This window comes from Kogia breviceps, chromosome 8 (genome assembly GCF_026419965.1).
Source record: "Kogia breviceps isolate mKogBre1 chromosome 8, mKogBre1 haplotype 1, whole genome shotgun sequence".
NCBI lineage: Eukaryota > Metazoa > Chordata > Mammalia > Artiodactyla > Physeteridae > Kogia > Kogia breviceps.
In genome coordinates this window covers 13,896,990-13,924,625 of record NC_081317.1, presented here as the reverse complement: position 1 = coordinate 13,924,625, position 27,636 = coordinate 13,896,990, and the positions used below count along the sequence as shown (strand labels likewise).

Genomic DNA, 27,636 nt, shown 5'->3' with positions numbered 1-27,636 from the left:
ACCTGTGTCCCCTGCATCGGCAGGCAGACTCTCAACCACTGCGCCACCAGGGAAGCCCGAAAATTAACTTTTTAATAAATCTGTCTTTTGAATTAGATTGAGGACAAGATTAAAAATGTTAAGGCAAGGGACACTCGAGCTGTCAAGGTCGCAGCTCAGACTGTGGAGTAAAGGGACTGGCCCCAGCTTCTGGGCCTTCCCAAGAAATCCATCTCTGCCTCTGTCGACAGTGAAGTCCTAGCTGTTCTGCAGAGGTGGGCTACAACCACGGTCACTCCGGAAGCAGAGGGGTCCCGCTGTTCCCGGGCCCCTACCACCCAGCCATCTGGTCCCATGCTTCCCCAACTATTGTCTAGGACACAGCAACAGAGGCTGAGGGAGAAAGCCATTCAAATTCCAAAGTAGGTTTTACAGAAACTTCTGTTTTAGTTTCCTTTAAAATTAAAATAAATAAAAAGAAATGGGAAACCTAGGTCACAGGGCCCACCCAAAAAATGTATCTGGGGCAGTGCTTATTTAAATAAACTCAAAAAGAGAAGAGAAGATAAACAATGATTTGGGAAAACACTCACCTTGAACAATTTTCATCGTTACCTTTTATTAAGCACTGATAATGTATGAGGGGCTAAACCAGGCACTTCTACACATACTATATCTCAGTCTCTCATAGGACCCCACAAAGTACACATTATTATCCCTATTTAAGTAACTGAGGCTCAAAACTGTTAAATGACTAGCCTGTCATCGGACCATAAGTAATTAAATCCGGGATTCAAACGACTCCAGAGCCTGTGTTCTTCCCAGAGCACTATTCTGTCTTGCCCATTCCAGGGAAGATTCCAGTTAACACCAATAAACTACAAAAAATTAAAACAAGCAGACTGAATTCAAAGGGAGAACACCAGTTAGGAGCTCGTTAAACAAAGGATAGCAACGGTTGATACTAAAATAATAGATATGATAAAGTGATCAAAGTTCTGTGGGATTATCACGTAAGTAACGATAACAAAGCCTCCTTAAAAATCTAAGCTCGAAGAATTCGAATTCATACATTCAATTCACTTCATAAAAATACGTTCCATGTTAATTTTGCCTTAGATAGCCCTCTGGAAAACTTCTTTGGAGAATTTTTTTTTACCTTTTCCTGCAAGACACCCTGAATTTCAGATTCTATAACACCAGTCAGGTGCTTATAAATCAGGTGGCAAACACCTGACCCAGTTAGACATGGTCAGAATCTAAAGCACCCCCCTACCCCCCACCAAAAAAAGAAACTAAAGCCCAAATAATATGAAACAAATTGTTCTTCCCCACAGTACAGAAACATGATGAGTTCAATAAAGAAAGAGTCAGAAGGCCCAGAGTTCAAAGACCAGTTCTAGCTGTGTGACTTGGGAGAAGTTAACTTCTCTGAAGTTCTGTTTCCTCATGTGTGAGAATGATCTCTATTTCACAGGGTTGTTTGTGAAGATAAAATATGACACATAGAGTCCCGTTTCAGCAGGTGCAGGATAAATAAATCTAGGTTCCCGTTTCCATCACTTACTCCATTATCTTTCATTCCCAATCAAGAGATAATATGAAGAGTTTCCTCAAAGTAAAAGTTATGTGTATAACACCATTAACTGAGAATCTGAAAATAGACCAAAGTAAAAACTACTATATTTTTATGCCAGAACTACATCACCCAACTTAAGGATGAGTTAACATTTACTGAGTTACCACCTGTGCCCAGATACATGTTCTTATTTAATCCTTGTAAGGATTATGTGACATAAATGTGACTATCCAGATTTTACAATGCACAAGCAGACTGGGAGAGTGCAAATATCTTGCCCAAGATGATACAAGTTAGTGAAGCAGAGTTAGGATTCAAATTCATGTCCCACCCCAGGTTCTTCAGAGTAAAAATAATATGATACATACATATAATGGACTATATGCAGCTGTTTAAAAAGACTGTATAAAAAGCACAGAGATACACACAACACACACACACACACAAATGACTGCATGTCAAACTGCTGAAATCTGAGTAAGGCCTACAGATTGCACCAATATCCTGGTTGTGACATTGTCCTATGTCACATAAGATGCTAACTTTGAGAGAACTAGGTAAAGAGTATACAGAAGTCTACTGCATGTGAATCTACAATTATCTGAAAATATATTTTTTTAAAGATTGGTTAGATCTATATATACTGCCAGGGAAAGAATGTTAAATGAAAACAGAAGAGATTATATAACAAAATACATATTATAATGCTATTTAATTGTTCAAAGGTGATATATATATATGTACAAATATGCTTTGAAAAGAGTCAAGGTGCTAACAGCGAACATCTTTAGACGTGAGTGTACGGGTGACTTTTATCAACCTCTTTCCACCATTTTAAATATTTTATGAGTTCCCTGCAATGTGCAATTTTACTTTTATAAAGCCGAGCAGGGAGGGGAGGAGACATAACCACTACTTCCAATTTGAAAATACATTGTTTAAATGGCTTCAGAGGTAGCACAGCCAGGCCACAGTGCAACCTTCACAGAGTCACACCTGTGATTAGAATCTGCTTCTCTGCACTGTGGCAACGGCTCCAAGAGTCTGAATACCACTTGCTGCTGCTTCACTGTCACGCTTGATGCCACCCCTGTGAGCTTTAGCTCTTATACTCATGCTGCAATTAGTTCAAATCATGTGACATCCCAAAAAGGTCCCAAAATGTGAAAGACAATGCATTTTCAAATGTCTGTGCAATGTTCAAATTATACATACCTCGCAATGCATTAGCCGATATAAGGGTCTGGTATGTATTGACTCACACACATAATCAGAAAGATGGAAAGAGCAGAGACTTCGGAGTCAGACTCTGAGCTCAAGTACTGGCAACCTGTCAAACGGGTGAGCACTGTGCCTCCGTGGTAAGGATTAAATGAGTGCTCTCTGAACAGCCAACGCGCCGTGCAGAACCTGAGGAACGTCAACAGTGTCTGATCTCCGTACTTTGCAAGATGAGAAAACCCGGCCAAAGCTGTCAACTACAAGGCCTCAAAGACCACTTTTAGCCTAGGACGGAGGGTTATGAAATTAATCAATGGATGTCATAAGTCTGGGTAACACATAAACGTATAAGACTCTTTTCTTTCCTTCAAGGCCCAACAACAAGTAAAATATCACAACACGTAAGGATGTCTGGTCTCTGCTTACCAATTGCCAACATACACTTTTTTTCCACAAGGAATGGGAAATACGGACGGTTTTGCTAAGAATTCAGCTTTTAAGGCTTGTTATTTTCTAAGCAAGGGAAAAAAACTCAGTGTAAAGTGTAATCTCAGCTCCATTTCATCAACCACTGTCAAAATAGTGGGGAAGGCAAGTCTGAGAGTCCAAAGACAGAGATTTGTCTCTGCTTCTAGTGCACCCGGACTTAAACCAAATTACTTCAATTACTCTTACTGTGAACCAAAGCTCTGAAAAGATAAGGCATGGGATATGAATCTGAGGAACCAAACAGTCTTAAATTAGATTCAACTCCTAACTTCTATTTTATGACCAAAAACAACACGGGAGGAGGAAGTGGGAGGGGGGAGCTTTAAGGCAGTATGGGCTTAATCCCAGGATGGAGCATTACTGATTCATTAGTTATTAGTAACAGGCATACACTGTAGAGGGAAACTAGAAACATGGGAAGAAAATGTTAATTCAAAACACAGAACTAAAATAACCAAAGCCTGGAACAGAAACCTGGCAGGGAGCAGGCAAGCCAGGTGAGGAGAGGTAGGGGGTGAAGGGAAAAGCACAGGCTTGGGAGTGAGTCTGACTCTGGGGTCAAATCCTAGCTCTTTCACTTACCACTTCTGTGACCCTGAGCAAGCTCCTTGAATCTCTGAACCTGGATTTCCTCAGCAGGGAACAAGGATATTAACAGTGCCTACTTCGTGGCGCTGTTGTACAGATTCACTGAGCTAATCCACGGAGCACACCTGGCACAGGACCTGACACATAGTACATGTTCAATAAATGCCAGCTTTTATTAGCAGCAAGTACTACATTTAAACCCTGGTCCTGTCATTTGCAAAGCTGTGTGACCGTGAATAAGCTGTATACCCTCACTGAACTTCAAAAACCCGTCAAATACAAGGGGGGTGAAAATTACCTTCCCCACAGGGTGGTGGAGATTAAATGAGATAATCCACACATCTCGCACGGTCCACTCCCGGCACAGCCTAAGCTCAGCACTCCTAACTGTGGGTGCGGTTGTCTCCATCATCACTGTCATATTGAGGAAGGGGCTGGAGAAGCACCCAAAGCTGCAGAAGACGCTCCTTTAATCAGACTGAGTGAACTCTTCTACTAAAGACCACTCAGAGGACTTCACTGGTGGCGCAGTGGTTAAGAATCCGCCTGCCGATTCAGGGGACACGGGTTCGAGCCCTGGTCCAGGAAGATCCCACATGCCTCAGAGCAATGAAACCCGTGCGCCACAACTACTGAGCCTGCGTCCCACAACTACTGAAGCTCGTGCGCCTCGAGCCGGCGCTCCGCAACAAGAGAAGCCACTGCAATGAGAAGCCCACGCACCGCAACGAAGAGTAGCCCCCCCCCAAAAAAAAAAGAGTAGGCCCCGCTCGCCGCAACTAGAGAGCCCGCGCACAGCAACAAAGACCCAACGCAGCCAAAAATTAATGAATGAATTAATTTTTTAAAAAAAAGACCACTCAGAGCTCCCTTGGTTCCTTTCAGCTGCAAAGCCCTGACATCACCAGGAGTAAGGATCATGGAGAGAGCCACTTCAAACAAAGCCAACACTTACCTGGAATTTCTGGGTCTGTGCTTTCTGGGGCACCTCTCGGGCTTTAGCAAAGGCAGCATTGAGCTCTTCAATTTCAGAGTTAAGTTCTTCAATCTGGGTAAAAATAAGGAAGAGCAGCCAAGTATGCAACTGGGCTCTCCTCTCTGTGCTCAGCCCAAAAGCTTTTCCTGCTGAACTGGGGAGTGCTTCTAACCGAGGGCTCTATAGTCAGAAAAGTGGGATTTCTAGTTTGGCTGTCTACTAGCTGGATGACTTCAGGCCAGGCACTTCACCTCTTTGAGACTTAATTCCCTCAACTATAAAACGAGGGTATGACCACTCACCCAACCACAGCACTGTTAGGCTTGAACAACGTTAATAGGTACAGGCACTAAGGTCATGCCCGGCTCACGCTAAGCGTTACTATTATCGTCCACAGAGACGACCCACCCAACCACCGAGCCGGGCTCTTCCCAGAACGCCTCACCCTCCACTGACCTTCTCCTCCGGCCCAGAGTCAGCCAGGAACTCCCCTGGCCACACCCTGGACTCTGACAGCAGCCAGAACTGCCCTACCACTGGTGCCCTGCACAGCAGAGGGTCTCCGACGACCACTGGGCCCTGAACTCCCAACACACGAGACAAATCACACGGACCACGATTACGAACCAAATCTCCGCTGCAGCTGACACTGGTGGTTACTCAAACTCCTACCTACCTCCTCGGCTTCCTCAACCCCGGTTTCCTGCTTAGCGTCCCACTCCTGCAGCCACTCCTCCTGCCCCCTTTATGCATTCCTCTCCCTATTCCTGAAATTTGCTGTCCCCTGCGGCCCGATGATGCTCAGCCTCCTTTCCCACCCCACGCTATCCTTGGATAAGCAGATCAACTCTCAGAACTTTCACTCGTGTCTGTATACGAGTGACTCCCAGATCTGTACCTCCAGGCCTGGGCCTTCTCCAAGCTTTAGACTCGCGCATCTATCTGCCTCCTGGACTTCTCACCTGAAGGGCCCATGGGCTTCTCAAAGTCGGCACCTTCTAAACAGGCTCATCACCTCCATCGGCGGCCCCATCTCACCATGAGCCTCCACTTTCTACGCTTTTAAGGGAGCTGGTGGCACCACCATATCCCCAGTCATGCAGCCAGAAGTCACCCTTGACTGCTCCTTCTCTCAAGTCCTACATCTAATCATCAAATTTCCCCAAATTCACCTCTGATTTTTAATTATTTCTAATTGTATTTCTTGAATAAGCCCCACCCCTCCACTCCTACCCACTGTGACCGCTGCCCTAATTCAGCCTTTCTGAATTAGGGGCCTCTCACCTCAGCTACCGGCCTCCCTGCCTCCGTTCTCGCCCTTCTGCCATCCCCTCTCCCAATACAGCCACGGGCTGCTCTCGGATGCAAAAGTGACCACACCCCTCCACTCGGAGCCTTCAGTGGTCTTGCTACCCTCTGAGTCCCACCACCTCCGCTGCCCCTTGCAACCTCTCCAGCCTCTTCTCTCGCCTCGCTTCAGCTCTGCACTTGATGCTCTGAGAACCTCGAACTGTTTTGTTTCCACAAACACACAAGGGGCTCTTTCGTAACGTGAGGCTCTGACCAGCATTCTCCTAGTCTCCGCCTCCCTTCCCAGCTAACGGCTAGTCCTCCTTTAAGATCCAGCTCAGACACCTCCTCCAGGAAGAAGCGCTCCCCGCTCCCCGCATCCACACCCTAACCTGGACTAGGCCCCCTTCCCTCTGCTTCCACAGCCCCTTGCACTTCCCTCAATGACAACACCTTCACTCTGTCTGTTTTCCCCACTAGACTAGCAAGCAGAGCTGTGCTCTCTTCTCCGTATCTGTGCCGAGGAGTTACTGAGACACAACTGATGGCGGTTCTCGTGACAGGAGAACCGCAAAGAGCCATGAGCCACCACCCTGGATCCCAAACGCAGCAAGCCAGGCAGCAGAAGTCAAGGGCGACTTCTGGCTGGCACGACTAGGGATACGGTGGTGCCATCAACGCAGACAAGAGCAGAGAAGATGGAGTACGACGGTGAGATGGGGGCGGCGATGGAGGCGACGGGCCTGTTGAGAAAGCACCGCCTCTGAGGAGCCTGCAGACCGCCCAGGTGAGATGTGCAGTCATGGCCTTGACTCCCAAAACTCCCTTATCTCAACTTTCTGTTGTCCTTCAAAAGATTAGACCTACGCTGTCCAATATGGTGACAAAAGTCAGCGTTTAAAGATGTTAAATACCTCACTGCTATTTTTGTTTTATTGATTACATGCCGACATGATAACACCTGGCATATATGTATTGTAAAGTTAATTTCACTTGTTTCTTTTTACTTCTTTTCATGTGGCTACTAGAAAATCTTTAATTACATACATAACTCGCATTACAGCCATACCGGACAGTGCTGAATTCCTCTACAAAAGAACTTCTGATTGACTACAGGACCCTTTCCCCACTTTCTATACTCATCTCAGCTCTCTTATAAACTTTTTACCTAAAGCTAAAAATTCAGGGTAAGACAGGCCTGTCACAGAAGCTAATAAAGAAAAGTCTCACTTCAGGTGTATCAGACATACCTCTTTTTCCTTCGACTTTAGTGCCATGGTTAGACCCTGAATGGCTTTATCCCTCTTTAAACTATTTTTCTTTTCCGTAGCAATTTCGCTTTCCTTCTCTCTCAGGTCCTTCTGAAGAGCCTAAATTAGATGAGAAAAAGATTCACTAAGTTGATGCATTCTAACCAAAATGCACTGTAAATATAACTTTAAGAGCACACTCAAACGCAGTTATTCTATCATTCCTGTCGACCTGTGATTAATGTTTCCAAGTAGAGCTGAGAATCGTGGCATCAGCTCCAAGTTACTGTTTTACCGCTCGCGGCAACAGGGCTGGGTGTAGGAAGGGGATCAGATCAGTTAAGACGATGACAGCTACTCCCGTGGAAAGGACTCCAATGCCTTCTGGAATCTGAATACAGTCACAGCAGAGCTTTTGAAACCGTACCAGGTTATTTGGGGGAAATAACAGATCATTAATTTCACTCCTTAATGCTTACAAAAGCCAGCAGAGAATCTGGCTTGATGGAGACCGAATATATACATTTATAGTCTGAGTTCATTTCTAAAGATATTCACCGCTGCCTCCCTCCCAGGCTGTCGTGAGAATCAAATGAGATGATGGACGTGAAAGCACTTTCTACGCTGGCAGGCGCTACACAAATGGCGGCCGCTGTGACTAGGGGACCCTGCAGCAGTGGCTTTGCAATTGGCCTGGCAGGTCTGAATCCTTGCTACACCTCTTCCAACTCTGTGACCCTGGGGACAGAACCTCCCCTCTCCGAGCCCCACGTGTTACATCTGCAAAATGGGAATGCCTAGTCCACAGTTATCGCAAAGGTTACGAAACCCTCTCTGACACACCTAAAGCTTGACTCCACGAGTGACAGCTACTGTCACACAGAATCATCTGTTGCACTCAGAAGAAAGCAAGAGGCAGGGATAAATCCTCAATACGTTTGTAAAAATTGTATCAACATACCTGGATTCTCTCTTCAAAGCGATTTCTCTCCTCCTCCTGCTCCATTTGTGCAGCCTAAGAAAAGGCATTCATTGGTGCCCGGAAGGGACCCACAATCCAGTAGCTTCCCCGGAACAGTTAGAACGAACACTGCATTTACTTTCTATTCCCCATCCCACTGCTGAGGAACTCATGAAAACAAGCATACACTCCTTCTGTCTCACCGGAAATGCACCCGAGTTAAGAAAATGTAAAGACAAGCAACCGGCACTGGCTGACCACCAGCCCCATGGAGCGTGAACCAAAGAGCTACGGGACAGTGCAAAAGCCACTAAAGCACAGCGCCCGCGGAGCGAGAAGGGTCAGGAGGAGGAGCAGATGTGGGCTAATCACAGCCAGAAACTAACCGGTGAGGCTAGAGGGTTCGCTGCTGTGGTCGGGACAAAGGAGAGCCTCAAAATCGCTCCACAAAGCGATTGAGACATTCCACGAGCACTGAAACGTCCCCTGGCGTTTAGGGACCACACGCAGCAGCCACCCTGGGTCCAACCAGGACCGGAAGGCCACTACCAGGCCCGCCTGCACCTCCAGGCCTGCCCACCCACTTCAGAACAGCTGGGCACGGAGGCGGCCTGGTGGGGGGCAGGGGTCCAGGGGGGCTTTGGGGTCTCTACCAGCGACCCACCTCTTGGAGCCTGGGAAAATATAACGACACCTCTGAGCGCGTTTCTCCACCCGACGAGGGGACCATGATCTCTGCCTTGCAAGGTGCCAGGATTAATTGAGGTGCACGCTGACACCCTCCGAGTGCTGCCGTGCCCGATACAAGTTACTTCCCTTCCCCACTGCCTCTGAAGTCTCCGACCGACGGTGGCCTCAAGTCTGCCTCTAACCACAAACCAAACCCCGTGGCTGCAAACAAAGTTCCCGGGCATCGACAAATTAACCCATAGGAAAACAGAGGCGCGCAGGTGTGGACTATTTCTTTGGTTTGTTTTTTGGGTTTTTTAAAGGTTTTTCGTTTGGCTGCGTGGCTGCATTGGGTCTCAGTCGCGGCACGCAGGCCCTTTGTTGCAGCGCACGGGCTTCCCTCGAGTTGTGGCATGCGGGCTTTTCTCTTCTCGAGTTGTGGCACGCAGGCTCCAGGGCATGTGGGCTCCCTAGTTGTGGCGTGCGGGTTCCAGAGCACATGGGCTCTACAGTTTGTGGCACGCGGGCTCTCTAGTTGAGGCCCGCAAGCTCAGTAGTTGCGGGCTTATTTGCCTGGCGGCGTGTGGGATCTTAGTTCCCTGACCAGGGATCAAATCCGTGTCCCCTGCATTGGAAGGCGGATTCTTTACCACTGGACCAACAGGGAAGTCCCTGGACTGTTTTTTTTTTCAACCAACTCTACATGAACACGAGACTGGAAGGATAAAAAAAAATGCCAGGGCCCCCGACAGAGGAGCTTTCTGGTAATTCCTCAGCAGACAACAGGGAGCTAATATTTTGAAGGCCACTGTGCGCGAACCCTGGGGACTGAATGTGCGTCCATTTCCCACAGGTGGACCAGGTCTGCTAATTAAAGTCCCCCTCCATGGCCCGTCACCTCACCTCAGTCTCTCTCTCCTCGGGTCCCCTCAGAGCAGCAGAAAGTCCTCGGAGCTCTCCAGATGACACGTTTTCATCTGGAGATGCCATCCGAGATTTCTCCTCTTTCAGGCACTGAATTAAAGCTTCTTTGCTCTTCAAAGACAGCTTCAACTCCTCAATCAGTCTGAAAGAGAACAAAATTTAAATATTAATTCTAAGCTGTTCTCTTAGCTCAGTGGAGCAGGAGGAGGTAGGAAACAGGGCCAGACATCTTCAAAGCAGACGCATCCAACGACCGAACGTAAACGGAACCGCATTTTGCAGGTGGGAGATTTGGGGCCAGAATTCGCCTCCAGCCCAGCCCTGGCCAGTCCATCCTCTGAGCTGCCAGACTACGGTCTGGTCGAGTCACACTCCCGCTCAAAGACTTTCACTGGCCCCCACCATTGACAGCAGTGGATCACGAATTGGGGGGGTTGGGGGGGCGGTGGCAAGAAATCTCTCCCTAAGGAATCTGTCAGTGAGACTCAACAAACATGACCAGCAAAGCAGAACGGTTCCAGTGAGCGTGAAAACCAGAGAGCGTCTCGCCATGGCTTCCCAGGGCAAAGTCTACAACAGACTGACTTCCAAAATAAAGGCCAGGGCGATCGCGGCCCTGTCTTTTAGGGCCTAGATCAGAGGTGCTGCTGCCGGCGTCCGTCTCGCCTCCCACAGGAAACGGCCACCCTCTCCACTGGCTCTCAGAGCCTCCCTCCCAAGCCTCTCCAGGAGCTGGGCTGCCCTGGCGCACACCACTCCCTCTACCCAGAATGCCCTTCACACCTCTGCTCCCACCTCCACCTGATAAACACCCATTCATCCCGCCACCATCAGTGAGGCACTACCCCCCCTCAAGACCCTCAGGAAGAGCTGAGCACACCCTTCTCCGGGCCAGCGAATTACCCCTGACCACGGCCAAGTTATTTAACCTCTCTGAGCCTGCACTGCCTCAGCTATAAAGTGGCCATAACTTGCTTATGTGGAATGGAGATAAGCTATTTAAAATGCTGCACAACTCCAGGCACATGGCAGAACTCAACCAATAACAGTGGCTATGTGGCTATAATTACTTTTTTTTTTAAACACCGAGCAATCAGCATTTTGTCAAAGGACCCTCAGAAGAGTCTCCCCAGCTAAGCCCAGAAAGCAACTCAGTAGGGTAGAAAGAGCAAAGGCTTGGAAGTCTGAGAGAGCTTCCCGAGCTCCCAAGGTGAAGGTGAGGAGTGAGCTTAAAAGCAGTTAAAGCGCCTAGCAATGCGTATTTGAGTATCTGAAAATGTATCCACCCAAAATTCCTATACTGAAATCCTAACCCCCAAAGGTGATAGGATTAGGAGGTGGGGCATTCCGGAGGCGATAAGATCGTGAGGGTGGAACTCGCAGGAATGGCAGCACAAATGGAGCTCCAGAAAGATCCCTCACCCCTCCCGCCAGGTGGGGATACAATAAGAAGTCCGAGACCTGGAAGAGGGCCCTCGCCCAACCATGCTGGCGCCCTGATCTCGGACTTTCGGCCTCCAGAACTGTAAGAAATAAGCTTCTATTGTTTGTAAGCTACCCAATCTGTGGTATTTTGTTATGGTGCCCCAAAAGGACTAAAATAATTGGGTACAGAGGGAACCGGGCAGCACCAGCGCAATGCCCCCCAAAACTTGGAGGAGTAAGATTGCCCTCTAGGGGTTCAACTTTGAAATCATCACACAGTCAACTGGAGAGGTAAAAAGTCACCAAACTATACACTTAAAATGGATGTGTTGTGCTGTGTGCAACTTATACTTCGATAAAATTGATTTGCTTTAGTTACCTTAAAGCAAGTTCTAGATAGGGATGGAAATGAGCAGGGAAGGCCTGTGGGGACTGTAGCTGGCCTAGTGCACCGGCCGCCTAAGGGAGCAGCAGCCTCAGTCTGGCAAGACCCCGGCCCAGTCCTGCCGCGCCTTCCAGGTTTTCAAGAGAAGCTGGAAATCTAGACTTTCACATGAAATAAGGTAGGTGTTTTTTTTAACATCAGCAACGAATTCCATCTTTTCAAAGTACTGTTTGGGTCAAATAAAACATGTCTGTCGGCCATACTGACCGGCAGGGCTCCTCAAGGCTGACTGTCTTAAGAGATACGGACTAGCTGTAGGTCCAGTTGAAGGAAATCAAGGAGCTAAAGCCTGTACCTTTGAAAAGGGTGGTGGGAGGCCAGGACGCGGGCAGTGTCCTTCCTGGTGAGGGCCCAGCTCAGCAGCAGCCAGCCACGCGCGCGGCGGATCTGGGGCCAGCTCGCCGGCCATGATCAAGGGCCCCTGCTCCACCCAACTCGCTCACACCTCTGACCTCAATCTAGCTTCCTGGGCAGGCCTGCCTTCAGGGAGGGAACACACCGGCCCTAGTCCCAGGAGAGTCCCACCACAGAGGGCCACACCCAAGCGAGCGGCAGAAACCCAGAGCTGGCTGCCGGGAGTGCGGCGGAGGAACCTCCATCCCTGGGAGACGGGTGCACTTGCAGGACTGACACATCAGGTTTCGGTGCCTCCCCAGCTGGACCGCTAGGAGACCCCAGGAGCAGGCAGCCTTAGGGAAGCCCCGACCTGATCACCCACGTCCATGGAGACCCCACTGCCCGGACCACAGTCAGTACTCAGCAAGCATTAACCCTTCCCCCAAAGGGCTCCGTCTTCCAAAAGGATGAGCAGCCAAGCTTCTACAGCGTATGCTAACAGGGACCAAGGCTGCTCTAAACCGTGCCACGTGTCCCAACTTTGAGGGTGCCTCACCCCAAGCCCAGAGCTCTCCTCCCGTAAGCTCTCCCTGCCCCACACCCAAGCAGAGCTGATCATTCCCTGGCTTTTGTCACAGCCCAGACCCGTAACTTACCTCCAGCACCGATCGATCGTGACCTTCTGTTTTTAACGCGTGTTCCCTCCCCCACACGGGAGCTCCATATAAGGAAGGCAGTATTTACCTCTGCATTCCTGGCACCCAGCCCGAGGCTAGGCTCAGCAGCTGGTGAAGGAAAGAACCTGCATCTCCTTTAATTCAGGCCTTACTCCACAGGCCCAGCATCTCCTGGACTCTCCTCTTGGATGCCTGCAATCCCTCAACCCAATGTGTCCCAACTGAAAGCTCATCTTCCCACCTCCTCCGCCCCAAAACATCTCCTCGTTCTCCCCTTCTCCCACAAATTCAGCAAACTGCCCTACCATCCCACGGTCGCTCATGCTCAAGACCTGGGTCAGGGGGACCTCTGCGGCCTTTTCCCTCATCCACAGATGCAGCAGCCATCAAGCCCTTCAAGCCATCATGCCAAGCCAACCTTCCCAGTATCTCTGCCTGCTCTTCCCCAACCCGACTTCCGTCACCTGGGTCCTCGTCACCCTCACCTCTTATCTGAACTTCAGCATCATCCCCCCTGCCAATCCATCCTCCAGGAGGCAGCCAGAGGGATCTCTCTCAATTTAAATCTGATCCTGTCATTCCCCCCACCCCCATCCTTAGCTCTTCAGTGGCTCCTCACATGCCCTGAGGACAAAATCCAAACTCTACCAAAAAGGCCCACAGGACCTGCCCCAGCTTCCCTCTCCCCGGCTCCTCCTACTGCCCCGCACCCCCCCCTTCCAGAACACGACACTCGGCCAGGCTGTACTCTTTCAGTTCCTTGATCGCGCTTTAGAACAATTTCTGTCGACTTCCAAACTAGCTTGGCTCTTCAATGGACGGGCCAGAGGTTAGCCGGAAGTCTCACTTCTATTTAGTTAACTCAACCGTCCACTTAGTAACCACCAAAGCAAGGCAATAGTATCAAAATGCAAGAACGGTAAAGAATAAAACCTCCACTCTCTCCTGACCACTTTTGATTCAAAGTTTGTTTGCAAGACATAAAGGGCATTAAAGATTGCCGAAAAGCCGTATGGCCCACCCACTTCTCTGGACCAAATGGCACAAGTTTTATTTCTGGACCATTGAAGAGCTCTGTACTTGATGTACATTGTTTTGGTCCCTCGCACCGTACTAATCTGGGCCCTCAGCCTGCATTAAAAGATATGAAGGGAAACAGGTCACAAAAAACTCACTAGTATTTTACTGTGGGGATGGAGTCACTTACTGTTCCCTTTGGGAAAATCTACAAGAGGAATGTCTCTCTGACACTGACAAGTAAAACTGGGCTTCTCCTGAGTTACTAGCTTGTTTTGTCTTGTGAGCAATGTGAATCTTATGTCCACCAAAATTGTTTTTCCCTTTTTCCTTTGGCTACCAGGAAGCTTATAGCCAAAACCTGAATGCTAAATTTAGTATCTGAGTAGAACTTTTCAGCATGAACTTCTGTCTACTAATTCTATCTCTGTCCTCATATCACTACCCTATTCCTTTCCCTTTCACCCTGATTTTATCCCTAGTTTTCTCACTATGGGGAACAAGTAGAAAAAGAAGGGGAAAAGGGTAGGAAGGCAACAACTTTTTCCGGTTTTTTTGGATCATGCTGCCAGATAAATGAGTGTCAGAGCATCACAGGGGTAAGAGCCAGACCTGTCCTTCTCTTCCAGGACCAGAGCCATCTCCAGATCCCCCTCGTGCATCTTCTTCATCTCTGAAAGCTTGTTTTCCAAGCTTAACCGAAGAGCCTTCTCTGTTTCTGTTCCAGCAAAGGCCTTTTCCAGCTCTGCTTGGGCGGCTTTCACATCCTAGAGTTAAATTAAATGCATTTGATGCAATTTTTCAATACAATTGGGAACACTTTGAAAGGAAATTAGATTAAAATATAAATATTTATGACTTTTTCTCCAGCACATTTCCCCTCCCTGAATTGTACTACATATGGGGAGAATCAGTAATAAATACGTTCACCAGCCATTTTTCCCCTCTTGTATCCTGAAGAGTAACAGGCATTTCCAATGGAAAAGACTCTACAAGAACGGTATCTTGGGTTTTGAAAAATCTGATCAATATTTACAGTTTCAATGAGAACGAGGAAAAATGTGCCCCTCAATATCTAAACATACATAAATTCCTAGGAATCACCATAATCTCCATACAAATTCATCCCACACCCCACTGCCCCCTCACTATTTTCAAGATAGTGACTACACAACTCTGAAGTGCATTTTCTGTATCTCCAAGGTGATTTAGGCGGTAAAAAACTCTTATGTTTTTCCTGAGAGCTCAGAGAAGCCAAAAAGGAAATTGCCTAAGTCACGCAGGCAGCGTCTGCGTTAGGGGAAAAGGTCCTGGTGCTCAGGAAAGCGACCGAACAGTAGATGCGATCTCCAAGCCCTCGTGCCACCGCCTCTGACTGCATCACGAAGATGAAAGGCCAATCGAACTGGATTCAAAACCCAGCTCTCCCACCACTTATTTGCTGGGTGACCTTGAGTAGTCCCTTAACCTCCCTGAGCCCGTTTCCCAACCTATAAGACAGGGATAGCCACCGTCTCAAAGAGTTGCTGGGAGACTCTGTCAAATGCCTGCTGCGTCACACGAAGCTCAGAAAACGCTGGCTTCCTCTTCCCTGCCCTGTCCTCCACGATGCCTCGTCCACCACCGTCTCCCCAAGAGGGTGACGGCCTGTCAATATCAACGAGAGCCGGGAAAAACCACTTCCCCATATTCTGAGACGAAAACCCAGCAAAAACTCTTATTTCCTGAGTGCCGACTGATGCCGGGCTTTGAGCAAGGAGCTTCATTTATGCCATCTTTGATCCTCACTCAATCCTAGAAAGTTACATACTGACAGAGAGACTCGACCAGCCCAGAATGCAGGCTCTACAGCCAGACCACCCGGCATTGCCTGCCTGGGTGACCCTGCGCCAAGTGACTTGGCCACTCCGTGCCTGTGTCACGTTTTTGGTTTTGTTCTTAAAAAGGGATGGTACAAGTATTTACCTCATACGCTTACTGAAGGGATGAGCTAAGTCAGTGTATGAAAAGGCTGAGAAGGGTGCCTCAGACATGGTAGGCCCTCCATAAATCGTTAGTTCACTGCAGTTATTACAATTACTATTGCAGGGCAGACACCACTGGCCTCGTTTCCCAGATGAAGCAGCAGAGGCTCGGAGAAGGCAAATGTCTCCTCCAAGGTGACAAGCTAGTGACAGAGCAGGGGTTCAGCCCAGTACTGTCAGTCACGCTGCTACCCTAAAACCTGGGGGAGCACTGACTGGGAAAAAGAAGATGACTGAACCAACAGATTAAGTCTCTTCAAAGTCTCAGAATTACATTTTAACGAAAACTCAGAATTGGGGCTCAGAACACCCTCCTTTTGGTTTCAGCTCTACTGCTTATGACCAAGACTAAGTTTCCCAGCTCTCTGAGCCTGTCTCCTCATCTGGAGTTTGGACCTAGGGTCCACACACCCCCATGGGGCTGGTGTGAACATGACAAACGGAAAAGACCGTTATAAGCTGTAAAATACAGTACAAATGAATCTGCTCTTTGTATCTAGAAGTGCTTTGTGGTGTCATTTCTCCTCTTACCTGCCAAGAAGAATCAGGGTTTGGGGTAGAGAAACAACAGACTTCAAAGATCAAGAATTAAAAGGAACTGGTATCACTCGATGACGAGCTTAATATGGAGGAAAGCTTTTCAACATCGAGGAGATAAAGATTTTTGGCCAAGGAGCGTCCTGACTCCCACCACAGGCTGAGAACGGGGGGAAAGAGGAGCTACACACAGCGGCTCCCCGAGAAGAGGCAGGCAGTGGGCACAGGTGGGATGGAGGGATGGAGGCTGGGCTCTGCAGACAGGGGCCGCGTGGCCACGGCACAGCCTAGGAGTCAGGAAACCTGGCTCCAGGCTTAGCTGTGTTAGGCGGGTCGCCTCCCCTCTCCGGGCCTCAGGCCTCAGCTCCCTCTTCTGTAAAGTAAAGGAACTAAACTAGATAAAAAGAAGGGTGGTGTTGCAGTCAAGGCACAGGCCGTAAAATCAGCTGTTGTAACTTAAATCCAGGACTAAACGTGGACTAGTTAGTATTTCTCTCCGCACTTCCCTGTCCTCGTCTAGAGGATGGAGACAATAAAGGCCAGCGCGCAGGATGTGAGGGTATAAATTCCATATGCAAAGTGCCTAGAACGGGCTTGGAGCCCAAGAGGTGCTCAGCAAGGGGGGGGCGGGGCTCTTGTCCCTGCTGAAACCCTGACAGTTTATGACAAGAGGAACAAAATTCTGCCCACTCGGTTATGAACCCGCAGTGGGAAACACATTCTCCTCAGGGCTTCCAGACTGGCCGCTTTTTTTTTTTTTGGCCGCACTGTGCGGCCTGCGGGATCTGGTTCCCCGACCGGGGATCGAACCCACGCCCCCTGCAGTGGAAGCGCAGAGTCTTAACCACTGGACGGCCAGGGAAGTCCGACTTGCCTCTTCTAAAAGGAGTATCCTCTTGGTTAGGAGCTCTTCGACCTGCCGTACCTTCCTCTGAGCGTCTTCCTTCACCCGCTGAATTTCAGAGCCACCCCCTTCGGCGAGGCTCTCGACCGCTTTGCTGCGAAAAGAGGCAAAGGTGTAAAATGCACAAGAGTGACAGTCAGATGGTGATTCCAACCGCTCCAAAGAGACACAGAATATTTGTTGGTCACTTCTCCCACAGACCTGTGCTGAGCTTTTTTTTTTTTTTTACTTAAGATTCGTAATTCAAAAGCACAGATAATGCAATATATAAATGCATCAAGTCAACCGTGCAGTATACCTTGAACTTACACAATGTTATACGCCAATTACATCTCAATTAAAACACATATATAGGGGCTTCCCTGGTGGCGCAGTGGTTAAGAATTCACCTGCCAATGCAGGGGGCACGGGTTCGAGCCCTGGTCCGGGAAGATCCCACATGCCACGGAGCAGCTAAGCCCGTGTGCCACAACTACTGAAGCCTGCGCTCTAGAGCCCACGAGCCACAACTGCTGAGCCTGCGCGCCACAACTACTGAAGCCTGCGCTCTAGAGCCCACGAGCCACAACTGCTGAGCCTGCGCGCCACAACTACTGAAGCCCGTGCGCCTAGAGCCCGTGCTCCGCAACAAGATGAAGCCACCGCAATGAGAAGCCCGCGCACCACAGCGAAGACCCAATGCAGCCAAAAATAAATTAAATAAAATAAATAAATATTTTTTTAAAATAAATAAATAAAACACATACATATGATATATACATATAGTTTGCATACTATCCAGTGATTTCCTTAGGGTCAACTCCTAGAAAGGGAATTACAAGGTTAAAGGATAAGCTCGTTTTTAAGACACTCGACAGCTATTGCCAAATTCCCCACCATGAAACTTCCGATAAAGTACACCTCCACCAGTGGCAGGAAAGGCAGACAGCTGGCGTGAGAAACCAACGCGCAAGGAGCAGGAGACAACGAAAATAAACCTGAGGGTAAAGGTCTTCTGCCACTGGAGGGGGAAGCATCTCAAACACAGCACGACCACTCTGCGAGCGTAAGCAGCAACTGAGGGCCTGAGGAGAGGAGGTTACCCGCTCTCCACGTTCCTCCACCGCCTCTAGCATAAAAGGCAGACTTTCACATCGCCAGGCACCATGGAACATTCTCTCTGCCTGACCAGCATGGTGGGGCTGGCCCACCAACACCAGACACAGCGCTACGACCACAGGCGCCTTTCATTTTGGTTCTCGAAAAACAGTGTCGGATGTGAATTTGTGAGGCACAGACTCAGAGCAGCTCTCATCAGATTTCTAACATGATTGCGGGCTTCCAGAAGGCAGAATAATGAAGGAAATGGCTCCACCTAAAGCTAGTTTTTCAGAAAAACTGCAAAAGGATAAATCTATTCACCACCAGCCTCCCATGCCCTACTTTAAGGGTATATAACATTTTTCCAACCGGGAACCACGTGATCAGACACTCACACGTACAGGCCATGTGAATTTCTGACTGAGAACAATGGAAAGTCAAGAGGGCCACCCTTGCTGTCTCGAACATGAGTCGCCTGCAAATAAAGACTTTATTCATATCTTGTTTCCTTTCACCAATAAGCCTTCAGAAGGCCCCAGTGTCATGATATCATTTCAATGGAATTCAATGTGAACAATTGGAAAGAAAGAACAGGGGCTCTGAGGCTGAACAGATCTGCTTCCAAATTTTGACTCTATTATGTCCTCAGCGTGACTCTGGGTAAATTACCTCTTACGCCTCAGTTTCCTCATTTGAAAAATGAGACGGTTACCTCTTAGAATTAACGTGCCAACACATGTGGTGGCCGTAGCGCGCTGCCCTTCCTCTCTGATCAGAGTGCTGCCTGTCAGCCTGTTGTCCCCGAGGCCACCACAGCACTGGCCCCCGCTGCGCTGCTGTAAGAGGCCTCATTCCACCCCCTCTGCTGGCATCTGAGCTGAGAATGGATCCTCTCTGGCCAGAACTAAGACCACCGCGGTCACCTCCTGATTAATGCTATGAAATGTCCTGAGCCACCACCACTCCCTCAGCTCATTTCCGGATCAGTACCGTCTGGAATTCTCAGTGATTCACAATCACTTCCACCACTCCTCAAGAGGCATTATACATGGCTGGAAGATTTCTGTCCTAGAAGCTTTTCCCGCCTGAGCCTTGGACACAGGATTTTTCCAGTCCCAAATTTCCACTAACCACCAGAAATGTTTCAGCCCTTGGGCTTCACAGAGACTTCTCTAGAAAGTGGCCCGCTCGACTACCTCACCCTCCCCACCGCCTCCACCACCCAGCAAGTGCAAATACACCGGCTCCCTCCCATCAGCCCAGATCAAACATTTCTGTTTTGCAGTCTGAATTATATACATTGTCAAGGGGCTGACTACAATTTTTAACAAGCACTGGTATTATTCAGTTTGGCTGCACTTTAGTTATACCAATAAAATATATTCCCAATAACAAATGTTCCAACTTTTCATTTATCATCTTTGTATCTCTGTAGCAATAAAATTTATACTCAGCAGTATGGCGCAATTTTCCCCTACTAATGGAATTATTGTTTTTGTTTGTGTTTTAAAGCCACAGAGATAAAATTTACTCCCGACAATATGTCTGCTTTTGTTTTTAACGCCCCTTTATTGTAAGTGAGAAATATAAAAATAGAAAGCCAGCAAACTATATATTTACTCCAGAGCAAGGCAGAGCGAGCTCCAGAACAGGCCGGCCTCAGTTCTGTTACCAACCTGGGCAAGACTTCCTACGCCTCTGAGCCTCAGTTTTCTTTTCACTCAAATGGGAACACAGGCCGCCTCAAATGGCTGTTGTAAAATCAACTGCGATAAAGCATGTCAAGTGCCAGGCACAGGGTTTGGGGCAAAGCAGGATCTCGGTAAACATTCGTTCTCTCCTTCTACCCTTTCTCTCTTTATAGAATCTGGGGCAACAGATAAGATAGACAGCAAGACCTAAGGAGAGGAAAGGTTTACAGAAACTGGTCTAATCCAGCTTTCCACCCAATACAAGACAGAACTTTCTATAAACACCACCCTCGCTACCCTATCTGACCCTCAACATTTCCTCTCGACTCTTTCCATTCTAATTATAGTTATTTAGGAAAAGCAGGGGCTTTTCCTGTGACAGGTGCTGGGCATTTCGGGGTAAAGAAAGGCACCTGTAGCAGGTGTATGGCAGACAGGGCACGTAGCCCGTGGCAGGTAATCCTCACAAAGGCCCCATGAAGTAGGAAGAGCTGAGAAGCCAAGACTCAGAAGCCAAAGACCCACCTACTGGCAGAGCCACCCCAGAGCCCCTGCCCCTTCCACTGGCCCCATCTGCACTCAAGTAGGGGAACAGGCTCTTGGCCTCACAAGATGTACAGTCATGTTAGAGAAATGAGAGTCACATACAGGAAAATAAAGAATATGAAACCTAGTGCTAGGCTAAAAGTCAGGGACTTGAGTTCTAACCCCAGCTCTGATCTTCGTAAGTGATTTTGTCATGGTCCTTCCCGTCTCCAGGCCTAAGTTCCCCCCGCTACAAAAGGTTTTCCTAGAAAGTTGCCTAGCTCCCAGGACAACGATGGAATGTATCAATAAATGGATGTGAAAGCGTTTTATAAACTGTATAGTGTTACATACACATGGGATTGTCATTCTCTGCCAGAGCAGTCTGTACAGAGGTTGAGATGTGGGCCAGGGGCAGCCACGGGACTCAGCATGAGCCCTTATGGAGGGGAGGCGACAGGAAAGGCATCTGGGCCAGGAGGGGACGGGAAGCAGAAGAGATCTGCCAAGGCAAAGCTAGAGCAGCAGGGGCGGGACATTTTCAGTACCTGCACACTATTTGGGATAAAGTGTCGGTGGAGAGAAAGTTGGAGCAGTGAAGTCACTGTGACTTTCTTAAACAGAACCCCTGCCCTAGGGGGCATCCTTGACATCGCCCTTCCCACCATGACCAAGCCCTGTGGACTCTGCTTCCCAACCATCTCCCCAGTCCCCCCACGCAGCTCATCACGAATCTCTTGCCTAAACTACTGGCCCAGCCTCCTAACTCGACTCCCTGCTTCCACCCCTGCTCCCTCCACAAAACATTCCCCACTCAACAACCAGAGTGACCTTTTAAAGAACAAAGCCCTGATTGTGTCAGCTGCTTAAAACCCATGACTGTTTTCCATCTGATCTCAGGATAAAGACCAAAATCTCTAGTGAGGCCTCAAGACCCTGCAAGACAAGACCGAGCCCCCCAGACCTGTCGTATCTCCTGAGACCTGCACATTCCCTCCTCCTTCAACACCTTCTCCACCCTTTCCCCTGGTCAAGGCCTACTTACGCCCAGATCCAATCTCACCTCAAATGCCACCTTCCCGGCCACACACCTACAGCTACAGACCTATTCTTGCTGCTCTAACTCTCACAGCCTCCTCCCTTTTTCTCACAGCTCTTTTCCCAACTTGTAGTTAGATTATCTATTACTCCAAATATTCTATCCCCATCGCTCCTTCCAGAATGTTAGCCTCATGTGTCTGTTTGGATCACGGCTCTATTTCCAGGAACCTAGGCCAGTGCCACACAAGACAAATGCTTGATAAATATTTTCTGAATAAATTAATAAAGCTCGTCAGACCAAAACAGGGCCTTGGACATCAGTCCGGGCAGCTGGAAAAATCTATGCATACAAACACGGGCACCAGCCCCCAAACGCTCAGCTCGGTGCGCTGGTATTGAGGCACGCACGTGGCCTTTTTGAGCCTGGGTTTCCACGTGCACACGCCTGGCTAGAAACAAGTCCTGGCTGAGACCTGCAACAGGCAGGGTGAACAGAGTAGGAAACAGACTGAATTCTGCTACTGACTTCTAGGCTTGGTAAAGTCGATTTGACTTCCTGCCCAGAGAACAAATGTGCTTCCGAACAACAACAACAAAAGCAACCAACAAAAACAACGTGCTAAGGGAATTCCCTGGCAGTCCAGTGGTTAGGACTCGGCGCCTTCACTGCCTTGAGCCCGGGTTCGATGGGGAACAAAGATCCCGCAAGCCCAGCAGCATGGCCAAAAACAAACAAAAAAAAGTGTCAATCTAGTTTGTTCATTCATTCATTCATCACTCACTCACTCACTCACTCAGAAAATACCACGTATGCACAGTAAGCGTAACTCAGAGATGCCTGGGCCAGGGAACCTCTAGTCTACTCAGAGCCCACAGCAGTCCATGCCGGCCGCTGGCTGTGTGACGATAAAAGGAATTGCGTGGCCTGGCCCAGAGCAGCACAGCTGTGCCCTAGGCCAAAGGCCCCACGCCCCTGGGCAGCCGTATCCAGCAGGAGCTCTGCTGCCAGGACAGATGAAGCATTTCCACGTAAGCTTCCAGCCAGGTCCTTGGTGGGTCGACTCTGGGAAGTCTCACTCCTCTCTCACCAAGCGACACTCAGCACACTTTGGTGCCTCACCCTGTGCCCACAAACGCCTCTGTCACTGCGGCTCCAGCACACCCCGTTCGCAGGCTCACCCGTCTCCGATGAGCTCCTGAGGGAAGGGACGCCTCTTCTCAAATCCTCAGCGTGTGGCACACTTACGTGAGAAATGTTTATGAATGAATGAATGACCAACTGAGTCACAGACTGTATCCTCTGAACTGTGCTTGTTGTTCAATAAATATTTAAATTAATTAACTGAGTGACTGACTAAAATGATAGTTTTCAAATTTTTTAAAGCAGTAGAACCCCTCTTATAAATGCAGTATTACAAGGGACCCTAGTACATAAAACACATACAAGAACGAGTTCCTCTGGTTGAAGCCGCACCCTCTGCCCCCCGCCTCACCCACCGCAGGAGTCCTTCAGGACCCCGAGGCCCCCCCGGCCTTTCACAGCAATGAAAATGAAGGAGCTGCTGATTTAACTGACAACAGGGATGGATCTCACAGACACATGGCTAAGGAAAGAGGCCAGACACAAAGGGGCGGGTGCACAGTGTACGATCCCTTTTCTATACAGTTCAAAAACAGGCAGAACTAAATAATGCGGATGCTAGCGGTCATGAGCAGCGGTTCTCTTTGCGGGGGAAGGGTGAATTCTGGGAGCACAAAGGAAGCGTCCGGGGGGCTCGTGATGCTCTGGTTTCTGACCTGGAAGGTGGCCCACCGTTGTGTCTGCTTTGTGAAAATCATCATGCTGTATGTACACTTACGATCAGTTCATCTTCCCGTAAGTATGTTACATTTTAAAAGTGCGTTGAAAAATAATTAAATAAAAACGAAAATGTCCTCGCGGTCCTCAGAGCCCCGCTGGAGAAGAAGTGGCTTAGAAACAGAAGGTTCTCTTGTAGCGACACACCCAGCCTCCACCACCGGAGCCCTGGGTGAGCTGTGCGCTCGCGGCAGGGGGACAGGTACTCACGAGGCTTTGATGAGCAGCCGCTCTCTCTCCTGGAGCTCCCGCCTCAGACTCTCTACTTCCACCTTGAGCTCGATGTTCTTCCGGACAAGATTAGGAGAGAAAGGAAACAGTGTGAAGCACAGGACATCCGACTGCCTACAGTGGGAAACCTGCTTTCAGCACGGACTGGCTCCGTGATGCTCGTAACAGACAGATATTAGATTCAAACCCTCATTAGCCTCGGGGCACAGGGAAAAGGGAATCACTGAACACTGGTGGGCTCCAAAGAAGGCCCTGGATTTCTCAAGGCGTGGAACAATTATGTAAATTTTCCAAGCTTCTAACAGCCAGAGCATTCAAACATTCAGGCCCGAATGTCCTACAAGTGAGGCTGATTTAAAAATCGTTTGCCCTCCACCAGGCCAACTGACAATCAATTCTGCAGCTTGCTTTGACCATTCCAAGGCAATTACTTCTGGTTGTTTGCGATCACGCACGCGGTGGTTGTAGCAGTGGGAACGTGTTACAGCGTCAAAAAAAATACAACCTGTGGATGGGTACGCGGGAGGCCACGTCACTGCCTGTCTCATTTCAGTGTAAGATCTCAGGGTGCTCCCTTCCCAAAGGGCCAGCTGTCTACAGGGGACACCGCAGTGCTCCCCGGCCGTCTTCCTCTTAAGTGACTGGAACCAAGGGAGACACACATGGCCTTGGGCTTGTAACTCACGTGAGAATCCAAAGACAGACTCTTTGGCACACGGATCACAACGTGAGGCAGCGGGGAGCGGGGAGCTCCGCAAACCGACCCACAGACGCACCCCAGGCGGAGCAGCGGGCGAATTCATGCCGTAAAGAGGAAGGTCTGCGCGCGCAGCCTGCAGAGGACTGCTGTAAACCCAAGATTTCCCTAATCTGGCTCCTGCTTTATTTTAACAATTTATGCCAACTTTACATTTTATTCCATACTACATGTGTATTATTTTAAATAAAAATAACATTTCCAGTAAAATCTACTATCTCCGAGGACAGGCCTGCCTCCTTTTAGCCAAGGAGCCCTGTGGGGAAGAGCACCACTGAGTGAGAAGTCAGCCGGAGTGGAAAGGCCACAGCCTTGGGACTAGACGGACCTGGCTTCAAATTCTGTCCCCACTCCTTCCCAGGAGGAAACCGTGGCAAGTCAGTGGATGCTCGTTTATTTACTCATTCCTTCACTTCACAGACATACACCAACCCCTGTGACAGGCCAAGCACAGGCTAAGCACCAAGGCCACCACGGTAGACAAGGCAGACACAGGCCCTGCCTTCCTGCTCACATCCAATATGAAAGTGCGAGTGCAAGCCTGTAACTGTCCTTAGAAACACAAGCCCGGGAGGTCAGAAAGCAAGGTGTCTCCTTTCGGATCCCTCAAGTGTCACACGAAAAACATAAAGCCCACCTGACGTGGTGGGTTTGAGGACTGAATGAACTAACAAATGAGAAGAGGCTACGAGACAGGGCTCAGACTGTGTTATTTTTTTCACTGTCAAACAACAGTCATCTCTGCAGCAGAACTTTTTCTAGAAGAAACTGATCTTCGCATATAGGACACTGAGTGACAGTGCACAATGTCTTCAACTGTGGTCTTGTGAAAACTGAAGAAACACCCTTCAAAGAGAAGATTCCTGTTCCAGCTCTCTGAAGGGCAGAGAGCTTCTATGTAACAGCTGATATCATATGTTCTAAGTGCTTTGCTTTCTGATGAACCAACTGGCACCCCAGCCCAGCAAATTTAAAAGAATGGACTGCTAACATGTCCACTAGACATTTTTTTGCAAGCTCAATACTTCAAGTTATAAACTTATATACATGGCAACCATAATGTCTAAACCAAAAATCAAGACACCTTATGAGCATAAAATGGAATATCACTATAAAAAAGAATGAAGAAGCTCTTAAACCACTATTAAGGAAAGCTATTCAAGATATTGTTAAGGAAAAATGCAAGGTACAAAGCAGAACATGCTTGCATTTATGTAAAAAGGGGGTTTGTACACATATACGTACACACACAATGCTTGCTTGTGTACACATAAAATTTCTCTGCCTGAGGAATTAATGATATTGGTTAGATCCAGGGAATCTAGGAGACAAGGGTGGAAGAAAGTCTCTTCCAGTGTATACCCTTTATGCTTTTTGATTTTGAACCAGGTACACCTATCCAAAAAATTAAAATTTAAATAAAAGTGCAATCAAATCAAGTCATCTAGCTAAACAATGGAAAAGAAGAGCTGAAACTGTGTAGTAGGATGAGGTAGGCAGACCCGGGTCCAAAACCCATCTCACAGAGCAGCTATATGACATCGAGCAAGTTGCTCATCTTCCCTGAGCTTCAGCTGCCTCTCCTGCAAGACGAGGATCATCTCCACTGTACAGGACTGTCTTGAGAATTAAAATAAGATGATGAATGCACAAATGCCCAGGACAGGTGCCTGACCAGGAGGAGGCAATTAACTTGCTTTGACTTCCTAACACCCATATTCGTTCTGAGATACATTATAATCAAACTTACATACAAAATATTTTAGGTTACTGGTTTTTCTTTAACATTCTGATGGCACCACCACTTCCTTCCAGAAAAGGGGAGATCCTCATCGTCTTTCTCTCCCACAATAAAGAAAAAGAAATCGTGTCTTGAGGGACAAGGGAGCTTTTCAATTGTTGAAAAGGCTCAGAAGTACAGTACAATCCCTCTTCAAGACAAGCCCATTTAAGTCCATCCATTAAAACTCAAGGAGAGGGCTTCCCTGGTGGCACAGTGGTTGAGAGTCCGCCTGCCGATGCAGGGGACACGGGTTCGTGCCCCAGTCCGGGAAGATCCCACGTGCCACGGAGCGGCTGGGTCCGTGAGCCATGGCCGCTGAGCCTGCGCGTCCGGAGCCTGTGCTCCGCGGCAGGAGGGGCCACAACAGTGAGAGGCCCACGTACAGAAAAAAAAAAAAAAAAAAAAAACTCAAGGAGAGTTCTTTTTCCTCCTTCAAAAGCTTCCACTGGTGCAAACTTCCAAAGAGAAAAAAATGGAAGAATTCTCAGGCCAAGGGCTAATCTCCTAGAGAAGTCAAGAAACAGGCACTAAAATATTGTTTGTACTCATGTCTTTTCAAGAAAGCCAAGTTCTTTTTTCAACTTTCAGAACCAAGGTTTGTTTTCAGGCAGAGACCTCCAGGTCAAGACTTGAGATAGTAATAGACTCTTTTTTCTGACAGTGATAAGCACACAAGGAAGACAGAAGAGTCAGATCACAGGAAAAATGACAAGCCTAACTCCGAGCTGCCCACGGAAGCCCCAATAAGACAATGATGATCACTGTCAAGCGCTGACGGTGCTGAGGCTTTTCATCAGTCAACTCATTTTAATCCACACAAATAACCCCAAGACAGAGGGATTATCACTTAACTCTGGAAGCAAGCCCAGAGAGCTGAAGTGACTTGCCTACAGTTACACAAGTTAGTTCGTAACAGTAGGATTCAATTCCAAAGACATTCTACCATTTCACTGTCTTTGTCTAAATTATAAATAATGAGAAAAAGGCAATTGAAATATGGTAAATCAGAATTCCCATTTTAAGAAGAGAGAAAGACTCCCTTAAAATTAATCTTGTATCGCCTTGCTTAATATTAAGGTCATCCTATTATCTTTATGCTCCCTGTAATCAATTCAAATGAAGTGAAAGCAGTGCTCTCTACTCATGCCAACTCTGAGAACAAATATTAATCAAACTTCTGCTTGGAATGACGGTTAGAAAAGACACGGGGGTGACGGCAGGAAGCAGGGCACTCACAGTCTTGTAGACGTGTTCAGTGGGGCCATCAAATTCCTGTTGCATCCTTTCCTCGAGGAAATAGATGCGGAGCTTTAGGTTAAAGTTTTCTTTCTTCAATTCAGTGATTTGCTAGAAAATAAGCACAGACGGGTCATCAAAAG

General features: G+C 48.2%; 1 protein-coding gene across 4 annotated transcripts in view; it reads right to left on the bottom strand.

The window, feature by feature from the left end:
- CDK5RAP2 (CDK5 regulatory subunit associated protein 2) overlaps positions 1-27,636 on the bottom strand; it is a 186,388-nt gene that overhangs the window by 125,892 nt on the left and 32,860 nt on the right. For 3 of the 4 annotated variants that reach the window (XM_067040872.1, XM_067040869.1, XM_067040871.1), the window contains exons 4-11: positions 27,494-27,604; positions 23,697-23,773; positions 17,262-17,385; positions 14,439-14,593; positions 9,906-10,068; positions 8,334-8,387; positions 7,373-7,492; positions 4,812-4,904 (exon numbers count right to left, since the gene is read on the bottom strand). In XM_067040872.1, the coding sequence (XP_066896973.1) occupies positions 4,812-4,904; positions 7,373-7,492; positions 8,334-8,387; positions 9,906-10,068; positions 14,439-14,593; positions 17,262-17,385; positions 23,697-23,773; positions 27,494-27,604 (897 nt within the window). The remainder of the gene's footprint in view (positions 1-4,811; positions 4,905-7,372; positions 7,493-8,333; positions 8,388-9,905; positions 10,069-14,438; positions 14,594-17,261; positions 17,386-23,696; positions 23,774-27,493; positions 27,605-27,636) is intronic. The other variant, XM_067040870.1, reaches the window with a different exon arrangement.